A 25,629-nucleotide genomic window follows, 5' to 3' on the forward strand; every position below is an offset into this window, starting at 1 on the left:
AATTCTGAAATATAAATATGGAAGTTAAGAGAAAAAAATGAAAGAGGTAATTGTAAGTGAACAATCAAAAGGAACTTTTTGAAAGGTGAATTATTTAAATTCAAATGGAGAAGGAAGATGGTAAAGGGTTCTTTAAAATTTTTATTGTCAGGAGGGGTCATAGAAGTAGTCAGTTGAAATAAGAGACCTATAAAGATTTTTGCTATGTTTTGAAGTAAGAAGAAAGAAAAGGGGTGAAAACATAAGGTAAAATGGAGGAACAAAAAAGGGGAAATTATTAAATTACCTAATTGAGTTGTAAACATAGAATTATATTCAAACATAAAAGGATTAGGATAAATAGGCATTATCTGAAATTACTTTGATCTAAACTGGTCAAAATTGAGTAGAACATACATATATATACAGTTTGGTAGGAATACATTCAACTTAAGAAGATACAGATGGGGACAGAAAGGGGAAAGAAATTTTAGAGGAAGGGTAGATTCAGAGAGGATTAGTTATAAACAAAACAAATCTTAAACTTTTAGAGAAGTTAGTGAAGAGAAAGTTAAAAAGGGAAAGAAGAAAGGGTAATATCTTTAAATAAACAGGAAGAGAAAAGTATAGGGAAGAAAAATTATGAAAGAATAGAATTGTAGGAAATAAGCAATTAACTATCATAACTATGAGTGTGAATATGAACAGGATGAACTCACAGATAAAATGGAAGTCAGTCATTAAACATTTATTAAGACCATACTAAGCAATGAGAATAAAAAGAGTGGGGAAAAAAGTCCTGCCCTCAAAGAGTTTACATTCAAATGAAGGAAAGCAACAAATAAATGGAAGCTCAAAAGTGGAGGTGGGAGATTCAAGACTATGATGAAGGTATCTGATGTGACAAAAGGTAAGAAAATTAGGAGTTCAGCATGGAGAGGAATGAGACATAGCTGACATGAACCTCCTTTAGTGGAGGTTTTGAGTGGATCCATCTAACCAGATAAAGAGGCTCCAAGATAAAAGTGAATTCTGGTTTCGGGATGGAGAAGTTTCTGGATCACTTTAGAGAAAGTCTGGTACCATAGCTGGAGAGGAATGAGAGGTTGGTAGAATGGATTAGAAAGCAAAATCCAACAATGTGTTGTTTATAAGAATGTACTCAAGCTGGGTTTAAAAAAAAAAGGATTGGAGTAAAAATCTGCTATGACTCAGCTCACCAACTCAAAAAAAGCAGTGTTAGAAATTATGATTTCAGATTAGACAACAGCAAAGATAGTCTTTATTGACCCATCCAGTTATTATCTTTCCTTCTATGGTACCTTCCATCTATTTTATATTTTTCTTGTATGTACCAATTTATGCATATAGCTAGGTGATATAGTGGACAAAATGCTAGTCTTGAAGTCAGGAAGGCCTGAGTCCAAATCTTGGTGCACTTAGGTTATTTCAAACAGGTTAAGTTTAAAATAAAATGAGTGATAAACCTTCATTGCCTTATCAAATCCCTTTAATTCAAGAATTATTTGTCCAAAATATAAATGTAGTTTCTAAAAATGTTTTCACATTTTGAGGGATATTTATAACTGAAGAGTCTACAGAAATAAATAAATATATTCAAAAATATTTAGTAGAATTCTCAATTAGTTCTCTTAAATAAATTAACAAAAATCCTTTGATTGCTGAATCAGAATTTTAAGATTTCTAAAATCACACAGTGTGACATTTAAAAGAGTGGGAGCCATTAACTGTAAGAGTTAAAATGGTGGAAGATATAAATTGTAGTAGATATAAGAGTGGGTGAGTAAATGTGTGACAGTAGAAAATATGTTTTTACTACAGTGTCTTGTTTTAAATCAAATATAAGGTGGTCACCATGGAAATATTCCCAATTATGAATATACTCAAGTCAACTGGGTTTTATAGAGATTTTTAATTAATAATACAATGAGGAATTAAAGAAAGAGAGAGAGAGAGAAAAAGGAAATAAATGAGAAAAGAATAGGCCGGCCCAGGCAGCCCTGGCTAACCCAGGCCTAAGCCCTAAAAGAAAAGATCAGTCAGTCCTTAATTACTCACCATAAGATCTGTTCAAGTGAGGATTCAGGGGGACAGAGTCTCCCCAGAGGGAGTTCCAGCCAGAGTCAGCCTCCCTTGAAAGACCTCCTTAGAGATTGTCTCTCAAGAGCCTGTATATCTCAAGAGCTCTCTTCAACCGTCTGTCCTTTTTCTTATATAGCGGGTTTTCTCCTATGTTACCTCCCCTAAGTTCTTCCATCTACCAATCACAGTAGACGTTTCCCAAAGGACAGACCATTCTGAATTCACACCTGAGTGGATTAATCCTTTTAGTAATCCACACCTGAGTAGGTTAGAATCTCTGTGTAAGTTTTTTCCTCTTTGCTCCTTTTAAGTTCACAAGTTGCCTGACCTTTATAGGTACTTAGCACCCCTTTGTAATTAATTCTAAAAATAGGCATGGCTTAAGTATGGGTGTAAGTACTTTTCATTGTTCAGCAAGGAGTTTTCTCCCCTAAAGCAGTCTTAAGTATGGTGGAGTAGAGGTCTTCACATTTCTGATATAAGTAGAGTTCTCACTGTCCAAATGGGGAGTGGTCCCAATAGGGAATTGTCCCAATGGAGAATTCTCCAATGGGGAATTTTTTAACATTCACCAGTCTGAGAAATTTCAAGATTCACAACAGCAGGCATATAGTTTTCTGTTACTTCTCTCTGTTTCTATTATATAAAAGTTGTGTTTCAATCAGACCCATGTACTCTGATTTTACTTGATGCCTGAGGAACTATAGAGATATCTGAGCCTTTGGGGAACTCTATAGCTCATCCTAGGGGGACTATGAATATATCTGATTTTTGGGAAACTATAATCATATGTAATAAAAATTATACCATAGTGCAAGTTTTTGGGTATATAAGGAGGCCACTCACAGGGCTCAGGGTCTTTGGTTGCTAGCCAGAGTCGGGTTTTACTGTGAGACCTGCCCTTTCTCAATAAAACTATTTCTTTTTGGCTGGGAGACTTTCGTTTTACTTTTTGGCATCTTTGCTAATAAATTTTCGCCACAAGTTAAAGTTGTGAAAGAGTGGAAGAAGTTTCTCTCAGAGGAGTGCCTTTTATCTATGAAAAACAGGTCCAAATCAAGAGGAAAAAAAAAAGAGATTATGTAATGTATTTTGGTCACACAAAGGATCTGAGCCATAAAGCTGGAATCCAACCTAAAGCTTGTGAGGACAGTCCCTCCAGTGTTAATGGCAAACATTTATTAGCACCTTCTATGAGCCAGGCTGTTGAGAAAATAAGAGATATAGATATTTGGGAGGAAGAGTATGTCTGTGCAGAAGTGATTAGACTCTTTTCTTAGTTTTTGCTATTATAGCGTGTCAACAAGATTCAGATAATGCTATATTCAAAAGGAGGTGACATGGAATATGAGGAGATTTTTACTCTGGGTTTTTGTTTGGTTTTGGTTGAGTTTTTAAAAGCAGGTCTGATTGTTTTTTAGACTACTCAAAGCTGTGTCGCAGTTAAAAATCTCGGTGAAGGAGGGAATTTTAGTTGTTAGGGTGGAGGGGGTGACCACAGATGGGTGGAAGAAGCGAAGGGAAACTGGGAAAGAGGATGAAGGAGGGAGGAGAAAGGAGAGGGGGCTTAAGAGGAGAGGAGAAAAGGGGGAAGAGGAAGAAACGTTTAATTAAGAGTGGCACGGGATCAGAAGGGGAGAGAGGAGAAATGAGGGACAAGGAGGGAGGTAGTGGGGAAAAGAAAGGAGGCTTTTTTTTCTTCTAATACGCTACTAGGAGAGAGGTAAGCGGTTCAGTTAATAAATATTTGTTTCCTCCCCTTTTTCTTCCCATGTTCCGGCACCTAGTTAAGTCCATTCTTAAGGCCACCTTCAGTTAACTCATTCACTTGGAAAAGTAGTTCCGACGGCTCGTTTAAGGCAAAAGACACGAAGACAAATGAGTGCGCTAGTCAGCTGGGGCTACTAAAGAATTCACGGAAGCTTAGGCAAAGCCCCGCCTAGGTCAGAGGAGATTGGGGCGGCGCGGACAGTTAGAACTATGCCCCTCGCTCTGCTCCTCAATTACACTGTGGTGCATTCCCTGGGTCAGCCGCGCTGAGCTCCAGAGCCTTGAAGCCCTTTTCTGTGTCGAGGCTTTACTAGCCCTAGCTGACCAGGACACTCTTTTGCTATCATGTCTTTTGCCTTAAACGGGCCATCGGAACTGCTTTTCTATGTGAATGGCAGAAAGGTGAGTTAACTGCAGGTGGCCTTGAGGGTGGGCTCGACGAGGTGCCATAAAACGGGAAGGTAAAGAGGAAGGAACAGAAATTTATTAAATGCCTCCTGTTTGCTAGGTATTGTGCTAAGTAAACGCGTTACAAATGTTATTTTATTTGATCTTCACCACAAACCTGAGAGAGGGAGGGGATATTTTTACAATCGAGGAAACTGAGGCATACAAAAATTAATCGACTTGCCCAGGTTGTAGTGTTTCAGGCTGGATTTCAGCTGAAGTCTTCCTGACTCCAAGGCCAGCTCTCTAATCACTGTACCACCAACCTACTCATATAAATCGACATTTCTTTTGCTTTGGATAGAGAAATAGATCTATGCAGACCTATTAATATATTTGCATAGATAGATAATTTTATTTCAATATAATTCATTTCCTTTGTAATCCTATGCATTTTATATTATGCATTTAAAAACATTATTCAGAGAGTAGAATTCACCAGATTGCTAAAGGGATTTAAAAAGGGAACAAAAAAGGTTTAGAATCCCTGAGTTAGCCCCTTCCTTTGAAATTACATTTCTCTGTCCCCTCCATTAAATACACATAATCTCAAAGAGGTTTTGGGTGTGAAATAACCTACTTGAACTAATTTATAGGCATATAGTCTATTGACTATAGTCATTAAAATGATATCATTAGTCCCTGCAAGATATCACCATCCCACCAATACTGAACTCAATGCATTGCACATAATAAATACTATTCATTTTTGACTCTGCCTGATTCAAGAGAAGTTGCCAAGTTTTAGAGGCAAGATCACCAAACTTGAATTAAACATGAATAGTCCCACTTCTACCATTTAAAAGTTCTTAGACAAGGCCTTATTAAGCCTCAGTTTCTCATAAAGTGGCCATGGGCCTCAGGATGCTGTAGTGTATAAAAAGTTATACTTAGAATGAAGAAAACTTGAGTTCAAGTTTAGCCTCTGACACATAGCAGTGTGACCATGGGCAAATCTCTTGACCCCTCAGTTATCTAGGCAGGTTTCTTTGTGTCTCCAGGGAGCTTTCCAAGACAGTAGAGTTGCAGAAAGAGTTTCTCCTCTTCAAAAATAGGGATAATAATTGTATTTCCTTCTCAGTATTATTAGGAGGATCAGGTGAGATGATTGATATGAAATGTTACATAACTGTGAACTATGATTATATAACATTTAATTTCAAATAGGTTTTGAATCAAAACAATTTAAAGAAAAAAACCTCTTGTGCTCTTTCTCAGTAACAACTCTAAGACAGAAGGACAGAGCTAGGCAGTTGGGAGTAGGTGACTTGCCCAGGGTTACACAGCTAGGAGAAACCCTGGTCTTCCAGCCTGGCACCCTATCCATTGCTACTTAGTTGTCCCTAAAACAGTTTTAAAATGAAGTTCCTCACAATTTTGCAAATTAATAGAATTGGAGAGCTTTTTGGAAAGGTCTTTAGTTCTTTCTTTTTGACCTCAGTTATTTTGCCATTAAAATTAAGGTGTTGAAGCAACATATCTAAAATCATATAGTTAGTCAGAAGCAGACCTACAATTTGGGTTTTTTGACTGAATCTAGAGCTCCCAACTGTTTTTTTATCCTCTTTTGCAGGTGTAATTTAAGACATGAAGAGTATTATATAATCAGAAAATCTGATCCAGATACCAGGGGTTACAAAATTTGCCACTAAATCATATTTCTCTCAGATTTTCTTTGCCACTGTTAGCCTGAAAAATTATAATGCTGTTGTTATATGCAACATGCAGAGAGATGGCCTTGAAGCCCAAGATCTAGGTTTATGTCCAACCTCTAACACAGATTATCTATGTGACCCATACCCAATTAATCTCTTAGGACTCTAGGCAACTCCAGGAATAAAAGAGGAGCAGATAAGGTTCTGACTTGCATTTTTGGAGAGAATTTCCTCATTTGGGGAGTTGTCTATTATATAAAAGCATAGATTGAAGCTCTCTGGGAATATATTTCTTTTCCATTTTATTTATTTATGTTCTAATTAATTTTTGTATTTTATTTTCTACATTTTATGTGTTTTCCTCACAGCTTTGTAAATTAGGTGGTATGAATATTATTCTGAATTAACAGATAAGTAAACTTCATTGAGAAAGTTGGTGAAAAAACTAGCTAAAATCCAGAAAGTAGGTGACAGAGCAAGCATTAAAATCCAAGTCTTTTTTTTCTTAATAAACCAAAATATTAAGTCTATTTTAAAAGTGCCTGGAATACACACCATTTCTTCTCTTTTACATCTTATGATACAATATAGTACCAGCTATATAATATGTAAAAAATACTAAGTGGAGTAAAGAATGAAATTTGGAAAGATAAAATACTCATAAAGCACAGAACTGAGCAGGAGAAAGGTGCTATCCAGTTCATTAAAAATGGGTGCCTACGGACAGTATTTTTCAAGTCAGCTCCCTGGTTTTCATTCCACGTATATAGAAAAAGTATGATTGACATTTTAGAACTTCAATAAATGTAATTTCTTTGAAGCCCAAAGACTGTTGCAGAAGTCCTCTCAAAGCTAATATATAATATTTCAGCTGCCACAATAGAACATTTTTGAAATTTGGGAGCTGTTATTTATTAATACCCTGGAGCACTTGAAATAAGCATAATAAGTTAATGTCAGGGCTGGGCTAATACATAGTTGATGTAAATTAAAGCACCCCCTTGAAAAGAATCCAATTTCAGTTTTGTGCTTGTCATGGAACTTTAGAACTAGACCAACCATTAGAGGGCATCTAGTTCGGCGCCTTGTTATTTAGTCATTTCAGTCATTTGTGATACCTTTTAGGGGTTTTCTTGGCATAGCAACTAGTGTGGTTTGCCATTTCCTTCTCCAGTTCATTTTACAGATGAGGAACAAAGGTAAATAAAATTAAGTGACTTGTCCACAGAGGCCAGATTTGAATCTAGGATGATGAAATCTTCCTTTTTTTTAAACCCTTAACTTCTATCTTGGAATCAATACTGTGTATTGGTTCCAAAGCAGAAGAGTGGTAAGGGCTAGGCAATGGGGGTCAAATGACTTGTCCAGGATCAACAGCTAGGGAGTGTCTGAGGTCAGATTTGAACCTAGGACCTCCCATCTCTACGCCTGGCTCTCAATCCACTGAACTACCCTTGGATGAGTTTTCTTGACTCCAGGAACTGCACTGTGTCTTCTGTGCCATCTAGCTACCACTGGCCAACACACAGACACTTAGTGATTGTCTCTTTGTGGTGCTTAACAGTTCATTTCAATCCTGGACAATAAGTTTAGATGGATAGAAAAAATATTTATTAACTGCTTAGAATGAGCTATGAGCATGAGCAGGAATATCAAGCAAAGAGATAAATCCCTGCTCCCAAAGAACTTCTATTCTACTGCATAAAGATAACACTAACACGGGAGCTGAAAAGAGATGGAAGGTACCTGAGATTGGGGCAAGGTGGAAAAGTTCTGGGCATTTATAAAGGGATAGACATGGCCACCATGAGATGGAAACTGGGACTGAAGTAGAGAAGTATGCCCATCTAATTTGAAGTGAAGAGTCACAACCTAATCATATATTTTTTGAAGTAAGTTTTGGTATTTTTGAGGGCATGTTATTATTTTAGATAAAACAATGTTATTATATGATACATTTAAATAATTTAAAATAAAACTAAAATATTTGCTGCCTGTTTCTTTCAGGGTTCATCGCAGCTACATCATGTGCGTGTGTGTGTGTATATGTATATGTGTATGTATATATAATACCACTTACTCTGGCCCACACTGCATCAGACTAAAGATGTTACATTCCTTCTCACCCCCAATCCCACACAATGTTTGTTCTCAAGAGGAGAATCTAGATTATCATTGGCTATAGCCCCTACTTATGATGTTTCTTCGGTTACAGGGGTTCAATTTTATCACTTAAAAATCAGATTATCTTTTGCAAAGGATTATTTGCTTCATATATATAGCAAGAATAAACATACAAATATTATCCCACATACAAGGGCAGTGGAGGGGACATACTTCCCAGGCTTTATGGAGGAGACAGTATTGGGTTCATAGTTTTACCTCAGTTCCTATATAGAACAGTCCCACCAAGTTCCAACTCCAAAGGCCTCCTTTGGGCTCAAGTTCCAGGTACCCTGGCTTCTTTGGGTCCTAGTAAGTCTAGCTGTAACATCTGATGTGCCTCCAAGGCCACCATAATTTAAGTTCCTGGGTCTGATGCAAACTCTGCACCACCTCATATAGACCTGAAAATGACAAATAAAATAAAATTCCAATTCTGTGGGCAAGAGGTTCTAAATGGAAGAGGAAAGAAAGGTAGCATTTTCTGCCTCACCAGGTAAACTAGACCTTCCTTGGTGGGTAAATGCTATTATTAGTTCTTCTTTACAGATGAGGAAACTGAGGTAGACAGAGGTGAATTGCCAGGGTCACACAATGATTTTCTGATGTTAGATATGAATTCAGTTCTTCCTGACTTCAGGTCAAAAGCTCTATTTGATTGCTTCAGTCTCTTAAAATTTAATCAAAATAGATTTACTTGGAAAGGAAAATAGGTTCTTATTTGTTCTTATCATAAAGGTAAGTTCATTCTTATAAAATTATATTTATTCTTATCATGGGTGGTTTTAAAAAATTAGTTATTCCTTATTCTTCTCCCTTTATTAGATTTATGCATACAGATTCTAATAGAAATTCCTATCTCCATGTTGATTATATTGATAGATACAACGTCATGGTTTTGGGAATACCCCAAATAACAGACATCTCTAGAATTCAATCAGTGAGTCTTAAAAGCAGGAGTCATTAAACCTTTTTTGTGTCATGAACCCCTTTGGCAATCATGTGAAACCTAAAAACTATTTAGACTAATGTTTTCTTTTAATTGATAATTGAAAGAAATGCAATTTTTCACTTAGAGGTCATTGAAAATAAATATGTAATTAATTCTTCCTCCAATTCAATGGATTTTTCAAAATCTACTGATAGATTCAGGTTAATAACCCCTGTCTTAGAAGGTCTCTGGAGATTTAGACGGGTGAACTGTATCAGACAGTCACACAGATAAGTATCAGAGACAAGACTGAGCCCAAGTTTTCCAATAGGTTGTCGATTTTTTGAAAATGTCAAAGTAAAATGTAAATATGAGAAGGGCAAATTTTAAAGGATTTCAGAGAAAGGATAGATAGAATTCTCATGAACATCAAGCCGGAAGAAATGGGAAGCTCTTAATTAAGGAAGAAGTTCTGAAGGTCAAAAGACTGAAAATTATAGTGAGAGGGAAAAGAGAATGTTATGGATGCTACCTGAATGCATTAGGAACATTGTCCACATATTTAAGTAGAATACTTTATATTCTATTTTTATTAAATCATTACTTGTGAATGCCTTCAATGGCCTAGTTACCTAGTTGCTACACATATTGTCTCCTTTCCCAAATGATACTTTGATTCAGACTTTTGCTCCCCTTGTAACAGGTGCCAAAGTGTGCAAAAATTGCCTTAGAATAATTTGAGAAGCTTTTTTCTTTTGGCAAGTATTGCTTTAGCAATCTTTGAACCTGGATTGGTATTTTAATCTAAGTCTCTAATTTTGCTTCTTGGTGCAGGTAACTGAGAAGAATGCAGATCCTGAAACAATGTTGTTATCATACTTGAGGAAGAAACGTATCCTTTCATTACATCTGTCTTTCTATGTGTTTGTAATTGAAGTAATTGATTCTACATAGTATTTCTATGTGTTTCTACCTCTATATAGTATTTCTATGTGTTTGTAATTGAAGTAATTGATTCTATATAGTATCATATTGAGCACTAACAAAAATTGATAGCATTCTTCATTCAACATCCCCTATGTCAACCAACATAGACTTATAGTTTGGAAATATCATAGTAGGAACATATACAATGGAATATTTTACCTCATACTTAAAATGCATCTTCCCAATAACATACAATCAGTGGAAAGGCTGAGCAAGTACAGAGATAGAACATGGCAGAACTGGACATGGGTAATGTGCCTCCCAGGTTGCAGGGCCCTTGATATACCTTCTCACCTGTGTTTGACTCCTGCATTGGAAACTTAATAGCCATGGGACTCTTGGAACTTGGGACTTCATGGGAAAGTTACTTAATTTTTTTAGGCTTCAGTTTCCTCATCTATAAAATGAGAAGGTTGGATTTGATAGCCTTCAAGGTCTCTTCCAGTTCTAAATCTAAGAAGCTGTGATTTTCTAAGCAACAAGGATCCAGGCTGCAAATGTCCTCTTCTCTTTGTGATCACTCTTCTTTCTCTTAATATCTATCTTTGTTCTCTCAACCTTGATATCTATCAAGTTCTCTCAACCTTGAACTTAGTTTCTATTTTATCCTCAAAAGTATGTAATAGGAGAAAATTTAATTTACATTATGGGTTATATCAGATCTCTGCTCAACTATAATCTTCATATGACAGAGACAATATCTTATTTAAACTTTGTATCTCCCAAATGCCCAAGAAAATGCTTTGCATATATAAGGAGTTAATAAATATATGTCAAACTGTAATTGATATGACTAGTAGACATTTTGTGTGTACTTTTGAAAGGGCCAGGAAAATAACTGATAATTGGTCCAGGGATTTGTGGTTGATACCTTCTTCTACCATGTACTTATGAGGGTGAAATCTAAGTTTACTAATGGGAGAACTGAACTGACCCACCAAGGTAGTCCTGGAAGAGACCATCCACCAAGGTTTGAAGTGGAACAAAATAGATAACAAATAACAAATACTTCAGTTGACTCATATTGGGAAAATTGAAGAAGTGAATTACAGTATAGACACTGGTGAATATTTTTCTAATTGATAGATATTTTAAAAACTGTTCAAGAGGGACTATTCATGGAAATAACCACCTAGAGAGTAAAATATCCTTGTAAAGGGGAAGTGGGAAGAAAATTGGAGAATAGATCCTAAAGTAGAAAGTAAGATTTGTTTTTACCATTATTATTTCATGTGGGCAGCTCCTGGAATATGTTATATAAAAATGATTGATTCACAATTGAAACAAAGAAACTTCTCCTACTGATCAACTTTATAATGACCAAGTTTGATCCTTAAGAGTTGAAAAAAATGTACCTCCCTTTCATGTTTGCAGAGATGGTGGATGATGGCTATGGAATATTGCATATCCTCTTAGACACTATTGAGTTAATGATTGGATATGGTGAACTACTTTCACTTATCCTAATATTTTAAAGTTTGTTCACTAAGGGAGAGCTTGTTGAGTAGAGGACCTGGAATGCTCTATTTGGAGAAGAAAGTTATAACTAAAAATAAGATAAAAAGAAAATAAAGAATCAGTTGCCTTTTAATTTAATGACATGAATTCAAAAGTTTTAAAATTGCTCCCTATTCTCATTTTAACTTAACACATTTTTTTTATAAAGTTATGCTATGGATACAGGAAAATGAATGACTGCCCTTGAATTTTTTAAAGTAAAGCCCTATATAGGTTGTCAGTTCTCATTAGTCAATTGTTTCAGAGACAGAAATTCTGGAGCTATTTGAATTGAATTCAGCAGGCATTTATTTTTTTTTTTTGAAGTGTGCTATACTAGGTACTGGGTATAGATTATGAGTTGAGGAGGAGAATGGACTGGAGATTAGGGTGTTTGAGGAATTAGCAACATGTATTGAAATTCCTGCATAGGAAGTAAGAATTTAGTGGTGGGGAGAGGATTGGAGAAATGTGAGGCAGTTTACTGAACTCCTTGAAGAAGAGGGACAATGTTCTGAGGTCTAGCAGATAATAGCAGCTAGGATCTGGACTGGTTGATAAAAGAGATGAAATGAATTTCAGAGAAGGAGAAATTGTTAAGTGATGGCTGCATCTGGAAATCATACCAAGGAGCAAGGATTATGCTTACTCTTCCCTCTGTTCCCTTGCATGCAGAGGGGGAAAGTAAAGGAGTATGGTAGAAATTACATACAGTCTTGGAGAAGATGGCCAGAAAGGCAGTACCTTTCCCTGGAATGAGGAAATTCAGGTTTTTGCGTGCAAGGACATTAAAGAAGTATGATAGGAAGAGGTCTAAGTTGAACAGAAGTTGATTAATGAGAGAGGAAGGTTCTAGGGGTACAATAGGAAGGTAGAAGAACAGAGCTGTAACTCTGAAGAGGTAGAACCGATATGAATGGGACTGAAGGAGTCTGGAATAGTAGTAGCAAGAAGTTACTATCTAGGCATCTCTTGAATTTGCAATTAGGAGAGGGCGGGAGTTTGCTAGCTACAGATCAGAAAGCTGTCATTCTCTGCTATCAACAAAGATATCTTCTCCAGTAAATACCTGGTTCAGGTATTGATTTGATTTTTTTCTGGAGACTGAGACAAATAACAAATAACGAAACTATTTATATTTATTTTTCTTTGGGATAAAATTACTGACACATAGCTGAACATTCAAATAAACTCATGTTCAGATGTGAAATACTATAGGCTCTTTTCTTTTCCAGTCTGATCTACAGCTTGCTGGCTGCCTGGGATGGAGCTTGAGAGGAAAGAAAGGAGACTCTAAATGAGTCAGAAAGGGTTTATTGTGCAAGCCCTCAGTAGCAAGCAGGAAGCCTCTTACCCCTCAAAGTCATGCTTCTTGAGTTTCATCTGATGGACTGGATATGAAAGCTTGGCTTAGTCAGAATTTAGGGAAATAATTCAAAAAGAAAAGCACTAGAAAAAGATTTTCTTTCTTTGACTACTGCCCTTCAAGTCCATCTGACAGGAACAAAATATGGCTGTGGTGGAGGTGGCTGTGGAGCCTGCACGGTGATGATATCAAGATGTGACCCTGGAACTAAAAAAATAAGGTATCCTTCCCCAGTCATCAGAATGAGGTGTTAAGGTTTATCCTTCAGAGCTTTTCTTCTGTCATAGATATAAAGGCGGTAGGATTGCAGAAATGATAAAAATTGACATTTGTATAGTACTTAAAGTTTGCAAAGCATTTTATAGTTTTATTAATAAGCCTCAATAAACCCCATTCTCCTCATTATCTCCAGAATCAAATATAAAATCCTGTTTACCTTTTAAAGCCCTTCACAACCTGGCCCCTTCTTTCCTTTCTAGATTTTTTATATTTACTCCTCGTTATATCCTTAAAAAAAAAACAAAAACTCAAACAACCCTTTATGTTCTGTTTAGTATCAATTCTAAGATGTCAGGAGTAGCAAGGACTAGGTAGTCATTTGGGGCTAAGTAACTTGCCCATGGTCACACAGCTAGAAAGTGCCTGAGGCCAGATGTGAACCTAGGTTCTCCCAACTCCAGGCCTGGCACTCTGTCTACTCTGCTACCTAGATGCCCCTCCATATACCTTTTGATACAGTGACACTGACCTCATTGCTGTTCCTCACACATGCCATTCCTATTCCCAATTCAATATCTTTTCACCGGCTGTTGTTTGGGATCAGAATGCTCTGCCTCACCTCTACCACATCTGGTGATGTCAGACTTCATTCACTTGCCAGCTGTGTGACCATTATCAAGTCATTTAGCTTCTCTGAACCTCAGCTTCCTCTTATATAAAACAGGAATGAATAACAGCTATAATGTATATCTCACTGTGTTAAAGACTATAAAGTGTTTTGCAAACCTTAGGATATCACAGATATACCTGTTATTTTTATTCCTTTTCTAATCTCTTACAATGTAATTCCGACAGAAATGGTCTTGGAGCAAATCTTTATTTTCTATGAACTACTGGATGGGTAGATTAAAAACTAATTTTTATATTTAAATGAAAGTATTAGTATATAAGGTCATCCGCTGTAGGCTTCTTGAAAGCTTACTCAGTATAACTGATGGACAGAACAACATCAACAATAACATATACCTATTTCTCCTCCCACAAAATTCTGATCTGTTAGGTCAAATTTTAGTTTCATATAGCTTTGGAAATTATGGGTATTTGGAATGGTGGCATCTATTAAAACCAGTGTTTTACGTTTTTATGACTCAATGACATATCTAGGTGATTGTGACCATTGTAAGTTTGATTTGGGATAAAAGTTTGATTCTAGTCAAGTTTATTAGTTCTGTTTTTTAGGATGTTTTGAGGTCTGTGATTATAATCTGATGATTTGTTCCATGGATATCCATGAAAGATAGGAAGCTTCTGATGTCTACTTCTAGCTATCAGGTCATATCTTGCTAGATATTCAGTAACTAGTAAACTTTTGTAGCCTGCAATAATTTGTTACACAGTCTCTTTTGTGTTCTTGCATAATATTTACTGATGAGAAGATTCATTCTCTATAAGGATAACCTTTCTGTTTCTTCCAGTAGCAATGAACTAGTCCTGAACTGTTATCATAAATCCTTCTATTTCTAGAAACACATCTATGTGACTCAGCATTTTTAAAGACCCACTCAACCTCTTGTTGACTGAGTTCATAAAGATGTTATCCATGAAGGGTCTTTAGATTTCACTGGATCTTGGCTGCTTTATAGGTTCAATTCAGCTTTAAACCACTTGGACTAAGCAATAAGTGTGAAAGGTTGAGTGATCAGAAGCTGCTCTATTGGAAGCTAACTAGTATGATGATATCTGGGTACCTGCTCAAGGGGCACTGGAAATAAAGCAAAACAGAGGAGAGAGAGCACAGTTAGAATAATATTGTTTTTGTTATCAACTTCACTTTGGCAAACCAGTTAAAATTGTTACCCAGATGTTCATAGGAGGATAGTTGATTTATATTTCTTATTTTTGTTCTGAAGACATTATTCGGCCAATGCCTGCCTTCTTTCTATATGCTCTCTGTATGGGGCTGCTGTCACCACAGTAGAAGGCATAGGAAGTACCAAAACCAGGCTTCATCCAGTTCAGGTGAGTCTGTAGAACACTTTTCTTGCTTCTTCTTCTATCATTTGTTAGCTTGTTAAAGAGTATACCACAAGATGCTTTGATACTTTCATAAGGCTAGAGTTCTGTTACTGCAGATATTCCTTTATTTGAACCTGCACCATATTTTCTTAGCCCCTGTGATTCTTCCCTTTTTCATTTTTATAAATTTTCCATAGAGAATCTACCCAGGGCATCAGGGGCCTTCCTTTTGTTCCTTTCAGATACTGAGTGATCCAGTATACCACCTGGTTAGTTCATCTTTTCTCTTTCTCAATACATGACCAGTCTACCTACCTTGCCAGTTGCAGATATTGTGACCTGAATTAAAATGGTAACTGTTATCTGTGTAACTGAGGGCAAGTCAGTATACTTTTCTGGACCTTAGTTTCTTTAATTATAAAATGAAGGACTAAACGAGATGTACTCTAAGGTTCCTGCCAGCCTTAAATCTATGATTCTATGATTGTTTTAATTCTATATTTGTCTTCTCTTTGGAGCCCTGATTTGGAAGTCAGGAGAAATGGCTTCCAGTTCCATTTTTTACCATTAACTAAATTTTCCACGAGTAAACTAAAGTAAAAGTTATTATTGCAAGGATACAGTGCTACGGTTTGACTAAATGTTTTCTAAAGTTTGCCTTACATCTAGCCTTCTATGATTCTAAGATTAACTATTGACCTCTTTTCAATTTAATTTGGAGATGGGAACATGTCCTTTGAGGAAAATGTCTACCTTAACATTAAAAAAAAATATAAGCAATATATAATTTGTAGATGCCAAAAGCAGATAGACTTCCTTTATTATTTGACAAGTGGACTTTGAGAGCTTACCTCAAGAAGGCACTTTGTTGTCTTCCTTTAAATTTGGAATAATACCTCATACTATTTTAAAGATATATTTAAGTTACTCATTGTGCCTATAAAATGCAATCAACATTTTTCTAGGCTCACAATCTAGGAAGAGTGGGGATGGATACCAGCTCTTCCAAAGACAGGGTTATTGGAGTGGGGACAAGCTCTGAATTTTTCTCACTTCAATTCTATCCAAAAGCTTTTGTCCCTGGTTAAAATTAAAATACTATTCCAGAGTTCAAGTCCCTGGGCTTTTCTCAAAAAACAAAGAAACAAACAAATCCCCCCAAAACACCTTATGGGCTTTTCTCTATTGTGTTCTTTTCTCTTCCTACAAATGGCAAATTTAGCCTTGCATAGAAAGTGCTGTAATTGCTCAATGAAAGAAGGAATTGAAACATAATAATAATAATAAAAATATAAATAATAGCAATTTTCATCTCTTTACCACTTTACCAATTATGTTCGATTACAGTAACCCTGTGAGGCAGGTAGTGTATGAATAGATGAATAAATGATAAAATGAAAATGCCTGCTGATTAAAAGGAATAAAAGCTTTCTATGGCTTCTGATTTATATAGCATGTATATATAGTAATGGTTTGGGGAAGAGGCTTTCAAAGAATATCTGGATTAATTAAACTGAAATAACTTTCCCTATCCTAGGAAAGTATAAAATGTTTTTTTTCTAAGAATGATATGCTATAGCAATAACAAAATAAATCAATATAAAACAAAACAAATGGTAAAATATTAATGAACATATACAGCTTTTGGCCAGAAGAAAGAGCTTCATTAGCTTGGTTAGAGCATGGTGGATAAATGAAGATCAGAGGCTCATAGATCATGTTAATATGTTTATAGCTAGAAGAGATCATTAAGTCTAACTGTCTCATTTTACAGATGAAGAAACTAAGGCCCAGAGAAGTTATTGAACTTATCTAGACATACGGGTAGTAAATGACAAGATTTGAACTCAAATCTTCCTGACTCCAAGTCCAGCATTCTATCCACTGCACTGTCTGTTTGAATATAGGGCAAATATTTCTTCCCAGGAAGAGAAAAAGACCCATAACTAGAATGGCCCCCAAACCCCCCTAGCCAGTTTGCAAATGTAAGACAGCATTTCAGATAGGAATCTAATGAGAACATGACAAATTCACCACTTTAATACAGACAAGTAAAAGTTCACTTCATATAGTGAATTTGTAGCAGCATGTTTGGGAATGAAGTTTGACATAACTGTTTTGATTAAATTTCTTGTATTGATAGTATCTTGTACAGTGAATTTGTTATCAACACTCAGTTCTGTAAGTAGTAGTAGAAAGGAGGAATCAATGATACTGTAGGTTTTAAGCATGACCTATTGTTTTTTTATCCCAGGAAAGAATTGCCAAATGTCATGGGACTCAGTGTGGATTCTGTAGCCCTGGGATGGTGATGTCTTTGTACTCTCTTTTGAGAAACATTTCGGAACCCTCAATGGATCAGTTAATGGAAGCTCTTGGAGGTAGGTACTAATTAGATTATTTTGAAGACTATTTATAGAAAGAATCTGTTGAAGAAGGTGGGGAAACTCTAGAAATTCTATGAAGAACTTAATAAGACCCTTGTAACTAAATCATCATTTTCTTCTTAATTTGATGGTTTCAGTGCAAAGGTGTGCATAAGAGAGGATAGTGAAAAATATGTTGGAAATAGTGGCTCAGGATTAAGAAACAAAAAAAAAAGTCAAAGCCTCATAGGCTGTATATAAACCTAATGTTTTATACTATGAAGATTTTTTTTTTCAATAAAGAAGAAGCACCAGATGTGAGAAGTGGGGACACACAGAGTTGAGCATGACTGAAAAATAACAAAGAAATATGATCAAGTTTCAAATAAGTTTATAAAAAGTAAAATTGAGTACATCTAATCATATAGGAAATTACTAGTTACCAAAGAAGTAGCCATTCTGAATCAATTCTCAATGTATCATTAACATTTTAGAGAAAAGAAAAAACTTAATTAATAGAAAGTAAAAATAGAATGAAAATGCAAGGCTTAGTTACATAATTGAGGTAAGTCCAGGCTGACACATTTCACACATATTATTCATATAAAAATGAGAATTAGATCCAAAATGATGGTCAGCAGGAAGTTAATGAAAGAGCTAGAAAAGATCTGCAAATGTAGAATACAAATCATTCTAATATCCTGGTTGATGAAGCTAATATAGACTTTCTGACAACTGATACTCCTCCATCTGATAAAGAAGCCTTCAGAATCATAATCAACTTCCCACAAAATTATCCAAGCCCACATTAAAAGAATTTATTTACTATATTAACATTAAAGAAAAAGATGTATTTGCCACTAATTAATGGTAAAAATGGGAAGCCAAAGATAAAAACTGACCCAAGTCATCCAGACCTCTGTTGGTACTGGTGAATACACCCTCAACCCCAGCAGGGTCTTCCATACTGAATAGACCTAACTGAAGAAACCTCTAATGACCATAAAAATTCTAGAAGAATCCTGATGAGTTTAAAGGACCTGTGAAAAAAAGTGACACCATGGACTAAAATTTTCTATGATAAATTTCAAGTAAGACTGGAGACTAAGAAGAGTACAATTAAAATATCTTACAAAATGAAATTCTTTGGGAAACTAACAGGTGTGTCACTGTCTGTTATTAATTTGTAGAATTTATCTACTTTACATATTTTTCTTTTTTAAGAAATCATATATTTTTTCAGTCATTAAAATTTTGCCTTTCCCCTTAACCCTCAAAAATTTCCCCTCCATCTGTGAAAATGAAGGAAAAATAAATTTGTTATGAACATGTATAGTGAAGCAAAACAAATTTTTGCATTGACCATGTCCAAAAAAATACACTTATATGCCATAACTCAGATATTCTCTAATTTATGGGAATCCTCTCAGATTTCCATACTTTGCTACCCCTAAGAAAGCAATAAATATTTTTGCATATCCTTAGGATTAATTTTGTTTAGTATTAATTCCTCTCTTAATAATAATTCCCTCTTCTCAATTCCTTAATTTTTCTGTTTTCCTTTTGAGTGAAATGTATCTCTTTTTGCATGCATTTGTGCATGTACCTTCCTTTTTTGGTCAGAATAAGGTTCAAGTGTCAGCACCCCACTCCCCATTCTTTACTCCTCATCTATAGGGATGTCTACTTGGTCACTCTGATTTTGTGATGTAATTTCCCCTTACCTTCTGTATAGTTTTCTTATTAAAAAGTATTTTAGGTAACTCTATAAAAAAAGATGAAAAGCTTAAGATGTTACAGTTCTGTTTTATTTGTTTTAAAATAATTGATTCAATTGAAATATATCCCAAATAAAAAATGGATTAGATCTTCATAAAGAATTTTAAACAGTGTAAATCAGTCAATTCACAAACAAACTAAAAGTTTCTAGAAGCCTCCTCAGTCTGCAAAGTATTGATCTCTGCTAAATTGGAAGTCCTAGGACCTCTTGGCACAACATGGTTAGGATATTAATTCATTTGTAACATCTTATGAAAGAGCATAGTGGAAGATTGTGAGTAATATTGCCTCATAAAAATAGCAAGAGACAACAGAGGGAAAAAATGGTGTCTAGAAAACTTGGTGAGAGACCTAGTCAAGGTTAGATCATCTGGGAACAGTGAAGGAAAGAGCTAAAAGGACAACAGGTGGATAAAAAGAGAAAATAGCTTTTAAGATTTCCATATCAAACTATTCCATCAATGACAATAGAACCACTGTGGTTGGATATTAACATCTCAGTTTCCATTGTACTTCCCCAGGAAGTGGCAATGGCACTAAAGACAACAAAAATGGGAAGAACAGGTAGAAAAGACTAGATGTTCCCAGAGAAGAAGATCCATCCTGAGACTGATGCCATTTTGAGTACATTATGGAATTGATATTAAAGATAACTGGAAGAAAAGACAATTTGGAAAACTGAATATCAATATAATTGACTTCCTTTATTGTTGTTCAATCATTTCAGATTGTAATCAAACAGAGTGAAGTGACTTGCCCAGGATCACATAGCTAGTAGATATCTGAGGCTAGATTTGAACTCCAGGCCCAGAGTTCTATTCACTGTGCCAACTAGTGTCCCATTGATTTCTTTATAGGCCAATGTGTTTTATGAGTTTAAAAAATCTTTGGAGAAGGGGTCCATAGACTTTACCAGACTGCCTAAAGGGCTCATGATACAAAAAAGGTTAAGATTCCTCATTGAGAGGAAGCCTCCCCCAGAAAATTGGATGGACCTCTCCATGGAGGATTTATGGAAGGACATGTAGTGATTAAGAAAATATGATTAGATTTTTATCTATTCCATTGGAGAAAGTATTCACATCTAAGAAATAACATATCCAGTTATATTTGCATTTAAGAAGTTGTATAAAGAGTTTAATCCCTGGTAAACCAGAGGGTACATGGAAGAGAATAAGCAGGAAAGTGAAGTATCTTGAGTTCATGTCATATGAGAGAATCAGCAGAAGGGACATTTTTCCAGGAGAGGAGAAGACTCAAGAGGAAACAGGGTCATTGTCTTTGAGTGTTGGAAGGGTGGATACATATGAAAGGGATGAGAATTTTCTGTTCAGCACCAAAAGGGCAACTGTTAGATAAAGCAGAGGCAAATCAGGGCCCAATGTTGGGAAAAACTTCTAGTACTGAGATCTGGCAGGTAGGTGACACCATGAATAGAACAACAGGCTCAGAGTCAAAAAAACCCAAGTTCAAATCTGATCTCAAACATTTATTAGCTGGGTGATTCTGGAAAATCACTTCACCCCTGTGTGTCTTAGCCTGCTTATCTGTAAAATGGGTGCTTACCTCCCAGCATTGTTGTGAGGATCAAATGAGATAATAATCATAAAGCATTTAACATAGTGCCTGGTACATTAAGCACTATGTAAATGTTCACTATAAAACTGGAATGGGCTGCCTTGGGAAGACAACCCTTTTCAAAGGTCTTTCAACAGCAGGAAACTTTCTAAGTATAAATTGGACCAGGTAGTTGATAAAGTCGCTTCCAAATCTAAAATTCTTTGAGTTTGTCATCCAAGTTAATTTATGACTGGAAAAGGAGACCAACTACTCCTGTAGTGAGAGAGCCTTTGTGGTACCTACCAAACAGTAACAGACCTGTAGAAAAGCGTCCAGTAAACTGGATTTATGCTTCCTATGAAGATTTATTGAAAGATCTGGATTAGAATTATACAAGACTAGGAGCCAAAGATGGATTACTTGGCTTTACCACTACTTACTGAGTGACTCTATGCAAGTCTCCAACTGCTCCATTTTTTTTCTCATATGTCAAAAACAAGGGTTTTGACTAGATCCTAATTCCCTACCAGCTGTAAAGCTATCATCCTTTGATTCTGATTTGCACTAGTGGAGAAGGAATTCAGATGGATGAGGGCATAGATACATTGACATTAGAGCACAACATAAATATTGCAGCTATCAGAATACATGGTCTTCATTTTCTCTTCTTCCATTATTCTCCATCAGACATTTCTGTACCTGACAGAGAAGAAAGAGTTTGACTGACATTTCCATTGGTGCCCTGATTTAGTATTATACATTTCTCATTGTAGGTAACAAAGCAGAAAATGTATAAGAAGTTTGGAACTCAACTTCATGTGTGCAGTTAACATTGGTGTATTATTTTTCTCATTTAGGTAATTTGTGTCGTTGCACTGGATATCGGCCCATAGTAGATGCCTGCAAGACTTTCTGTAAAGTAAGAAGGGAAAAAAAAACCTTTTATTTCATTTTCCCCAGTGAGTTAAAATGCAGGTGTCAGGGTGGAGATGGCAGGGGGAAGGATCTGGAGACATGAGTAGAACACAGATCCATTCTTATTATCCAAGTGAAAAATACTTAGTTCTGTTGCTGTAGGCAAGTCGACCTCTCTGAGCCTTATTTGTTATATGTATAAAACTGGGATAATAACATTTGCGTTTTCCACCTCACAAGTGGAGGTTGTAAGGAAGTATCAAATTATATATGTGTATGTTTACAAATACATACACATACATATATATTAATTTGCTATATGCATATATGTATATTACTTTATAAACATTAGCATGCTATGGCAACATAAATTGATAAAATTATCATTATTATGATGATACAGTTCATCTAACTTGGGACATCACTTACTAATTTTAGTGGAATCACTTAATACTGGTAAAATGGTCAGAGCTTTATTTTTAGCTCTTTGCTTAGCTCTGCTATTTAAAAAAATATAAAGAAATTAATAACAAATTTCCATGTGAATTTTACAAAATTGTATACTTCAAATTGTTTCCCTCCCTTCTTCCCTCCCCATTCCTGGAGCTGGCAAGCAATTCAGTCTGAGTTATACATGTATTATAATGCAAATGATGTTTCCGTATTATTCATTTTTGTGAGTGAATGTTATAAAGCCAAAGCCCCAAAATATATACCAAAAATAAACAAGTGATAAATCATATGTTTTATATACATTTCTACTCCATCAATTCTTTCTCTGGAGGTGTATGTCCTTCTTTTTCATAAGTTCCTCAGAATTGTCCTGGATCATTGTATTGCTGATAGTAGCAAAGTCTATCACATTTGATCATTCTACAATATTAGTTCTGCTATTTTTGTTTCAAATCCTTTGTACAACAATGTTTTATCAATCAGCCAACAAGTAACTGTTAAATGACTACTGATTGTTCACAACTTAACTGCTGGGGATACAAATAATACATGTGAAAAAATTCCTTCCTCTCTTACAGGAGTACCACCATCCTTTCAATCAGTTTCAAAACCTCTGAACTGTCCTCAGCTCTCCACTTTGCTTCATTCCCACAGACTTTCTATTCAGATACCAAATCTCGTCTTTCTATCTTCATATCTCTTATCCCTGTCCCGATTTTTCTTTTAGAAATTTGGATGCTATGCCATTTGGTGCATACATGTTGAGTACGGATATTTCTTCATTGACTATACTGCCTTTTATCAGAATGTAATTACCTTCCCTATCTCTTTTGACTAGATCTATTTTTACTTTGGCTTTGTCAGATATCATGATTGTGACTTCTGCCTTCTTTTAATGAGCTGATGCCCAATATATTTGACTCTATCCTCTTACTTTTACCATATGTGCGCCTACCTTCCTCATGTGTATTTCTTGTAGACAGCATATGGTAGGGTTTTGGTTTCTAATCCACTCTCCTATTCCCTTGTGTTTTATGGGTGAGTTCATTCCATTCACATTCAGAGTTATGATTACTAGCTGTGTTTTTCCCAGCATTTTGATTTCCACTCCTAGTCCTGCCCTTTCTTCTTTCACTATTTCCTTCTACACCAATGTTTTGTTTTTAATCAGTCCCCCTAATTCCGACCCTTATTTTACTTCCCTTTCTATTCCCCTCCCTTCTTATTCTCCTCTTATGTTCTTTACAGTCTTTTCAAACTATCCCCCCACCCTCTCCCTCCCTTGTATTGCTTCCCTCCCCACCTGTCCCTTTGATACCCTTCTACTTCCCTATAGAGCACAAATCAATTCTCTGCCCCAATGTATTTGATTATTCTTCCCTCTTTGAGTTAATTTCAATGCATGTAAGAATTGAGTATTTCCTATCTCCAACCTCTTTACACTTCCAGTGTATTGATGTTCTCCCTCCTCCCACCATGCACTTCTTTGTGACATATAAATCTACCCCATTTAGTTTCTTTTCCCATTTCTCTTAGTATTAACCTTGTTTTTTAGCTCTAGTTTATATATATATATATGTATATGTATATATGTATACATACATATATCTATATACATATTTATGTCTTGGCATTTCATCCTATACAGTTTGTCACTGTTCCCTCTAAGTATAATTCTTCTAGCTATCCAGGTGTTAATAACAATTTTTAAGAGTTACCAATGTCTTCTTTCTTATAGGGATACATATCATTTTAACTTATTGGGTCTCTTAAAAAAAAGTTTTTTTGTGTATTTTGTTTTGTTTTTCTTTTTCCCCCCTTTCTTAATTACCTTTTGATGATTCTCTTGAGTTCTGTGCTTGGGCATTAAATTTTCTGTTCAGGTCTGGTCTTTTCTTTACAAATGCTTGGAATTCTTCAATTTTTTAAAATGACCATACTTTCCCTTGTAAGAATATAGTCAGTTTTGCTGAATAGTTGATTCTTGGTTGTAGACCTAGTTCCCTTGCTTTCCAGAATATCATATTCCATGCCTTTTGGTCCTTCAGTGTAGATGCAGCCAGATCCTGTGTTATGCTCACTGTAGTTCCTTGGTATCTGAATGACTTCTTCTTAGCAGCTTATAATATTTTTTCCTTGGTCTGATAGTTCTTGAATTTGACTATAGCATTCCTGGGTGTTGTCAGTTGGGGATTAAGTTCAGAATCTGTGGATTTTTTCAATCTTCACTTTTCCCTCTTGTTCTAGAATATTGGGGCAGTTTTCTTGGATAATTTCCTGGAGGATGATGTCCAGGCTTTTTCTTTTGTCATGGTCTTCTGGTAGACCAATGATTCTCAAGTTGTCTCTACTGGAACGATTTTCTAAATCTTATGTTTTGTGAATGAGGTGCTTCATATTTTCCTCAATTTTTTCATTTTTTGATTTTGTTTTATAATTTCCTGTTACCTTGTGAAGTTGCTTGCTTTTAATTGTTGTAATCTGGTTTTTGAAAACTGGATTTCATCCCTGGCTTTTTTGTCATCCTTCTCCTTCTGATTTTTCATCTCCTTTGTCTCATTTTCAAGTTGATTAATTTTGGCTTTCATGACACTGTTTTCTTGTTTTAGTTTAAGTGCCTCTGTTCCCAGATGACTTACTTTGCTTTTTAAGTTCTTTTCCCAGTTGTCTTCAGCCTCTCTTAATTGTGTTTTGAATTGTATTTTGAGTTCTTCCAAAGCCTGTGTCGAATGTGCTGGAGTTCCTATGTTTTTGCTTGGTGTTTCTTCATCCTTCTTTGTTACATTTGCTCTTTGTTCATTGCCTGGATAGAAGTTGTCGATTGTAATTTCTTTTTTATTTTTCTGTTGTTTTCTCATATTTGCCCCTTCTTTTCCCCCTGTTGTTGCCTGCACTCTTGCTCCTCTCATTATGTTTTGGATCTGTGGTTTTGGGCTTTTATGTCAGCCTTGCCCCTTGGAGCTTAGTCAGCAAATCTCTCAGTGCAGTCTGTGGGGGAGGGGTGTTGGAGCTTGAGCTTCCCTGCCCTTTTAAGGCTTTGATGAGAATAAGTCCAGCTGGTTTGAAATTGTAGAGCTGGATGTGCCCTGAGGCCAAAACCTTGGGAAGGGGGGTGGATATGGAGTGTCTCTGCTGCTGCAACTAGGCTGCCTGCTCCACACTTCTCCAACTGCTTCCTTGCCACCTGTGTTCGATGTTCTGTTGTGCACAAGGTACTCCCTCCAGGCCAGCACCCTTGTCCACCCAGAGGTTCCAGCTACTGCTGGAGGCTCAATGTTCTAGGTGGGGGAGGGGTCCTGGGACATTCCTTCTTCCTTCCCCTTAAACCTGAGTTTTCTTGAATTCAGGCTTTGGGGGGGCGGTGTCTTTTAAGTTGAGTCCAGTGGGAAGGTTTCTTGACTCTGTCTTGTTGTTAGGCTTGAT

General features: G+C 36.0%; 1 protein-coding gene across 3 annotated transcripts in view; it reads left to right on the forward strand.

Annotated features, from left to right (window-relative positions):
- The first annotated feature begins 3,993 nt into the window (after positions 1 to 3,993).
- Positions 3,994 to 25,629, forward strand: part of AOX1 (aldehyde oxidase 1) — a 103,477-nt gene continuing 81,841 nt past the window's right edge. Inside the window, exons 1-6 of one of the 3 annotated variants that reach the window (XM_007494589.3) lie at positions 3,994 to 4,254; positions 9,883 to 9,940; positions 13,022 to 13,118; positions 15,028 to 15,136; positions 17,388 to 17,514; positions 21,696 to 21,757. In XM_007494589.3, the coding sequence (XP_007494651.1) occupies positions 4,198 to 4,254; positions 9,883 to 9,940; positions 13,022 to 13,118; positions 15,028 to 15,136; positions 17,388 to 17,514; positions 21,696 to 21,757 (510 nt within the window). In that variant the 5' untranslated portion in view covers positions 3,994 to 4,197. The remainder of the gene's footprint in view (positions 4,255 to 9,882; positions 9,941 to 13,021; positions 13,119 to 15,027; positions 15,137 to 17,387; positions 17,515 to 21,695; positions 21,758 to 25,629) is intronic. The other 2 variants (XM_056825097.1, NM_001291666.1) reach the window with 2 other exon arrangements.

The sequence above is a fragment of the Monodelphis domestica genome, chromosome 4 (assembly GCF_027887165.1).
Source record: "Monodelphis domestica isolate mMonDom1 chromosome 4, mMonDom1.pri, whole genome shotgun sequence".
Classification (NCBI taxonomy): domain Eukaryota; kingdom Metazoa; phylum Chordata; class Mammalia; order Didelphimorphia; family Didelphidae; genus Monodelphis; species Monodelphis domestica.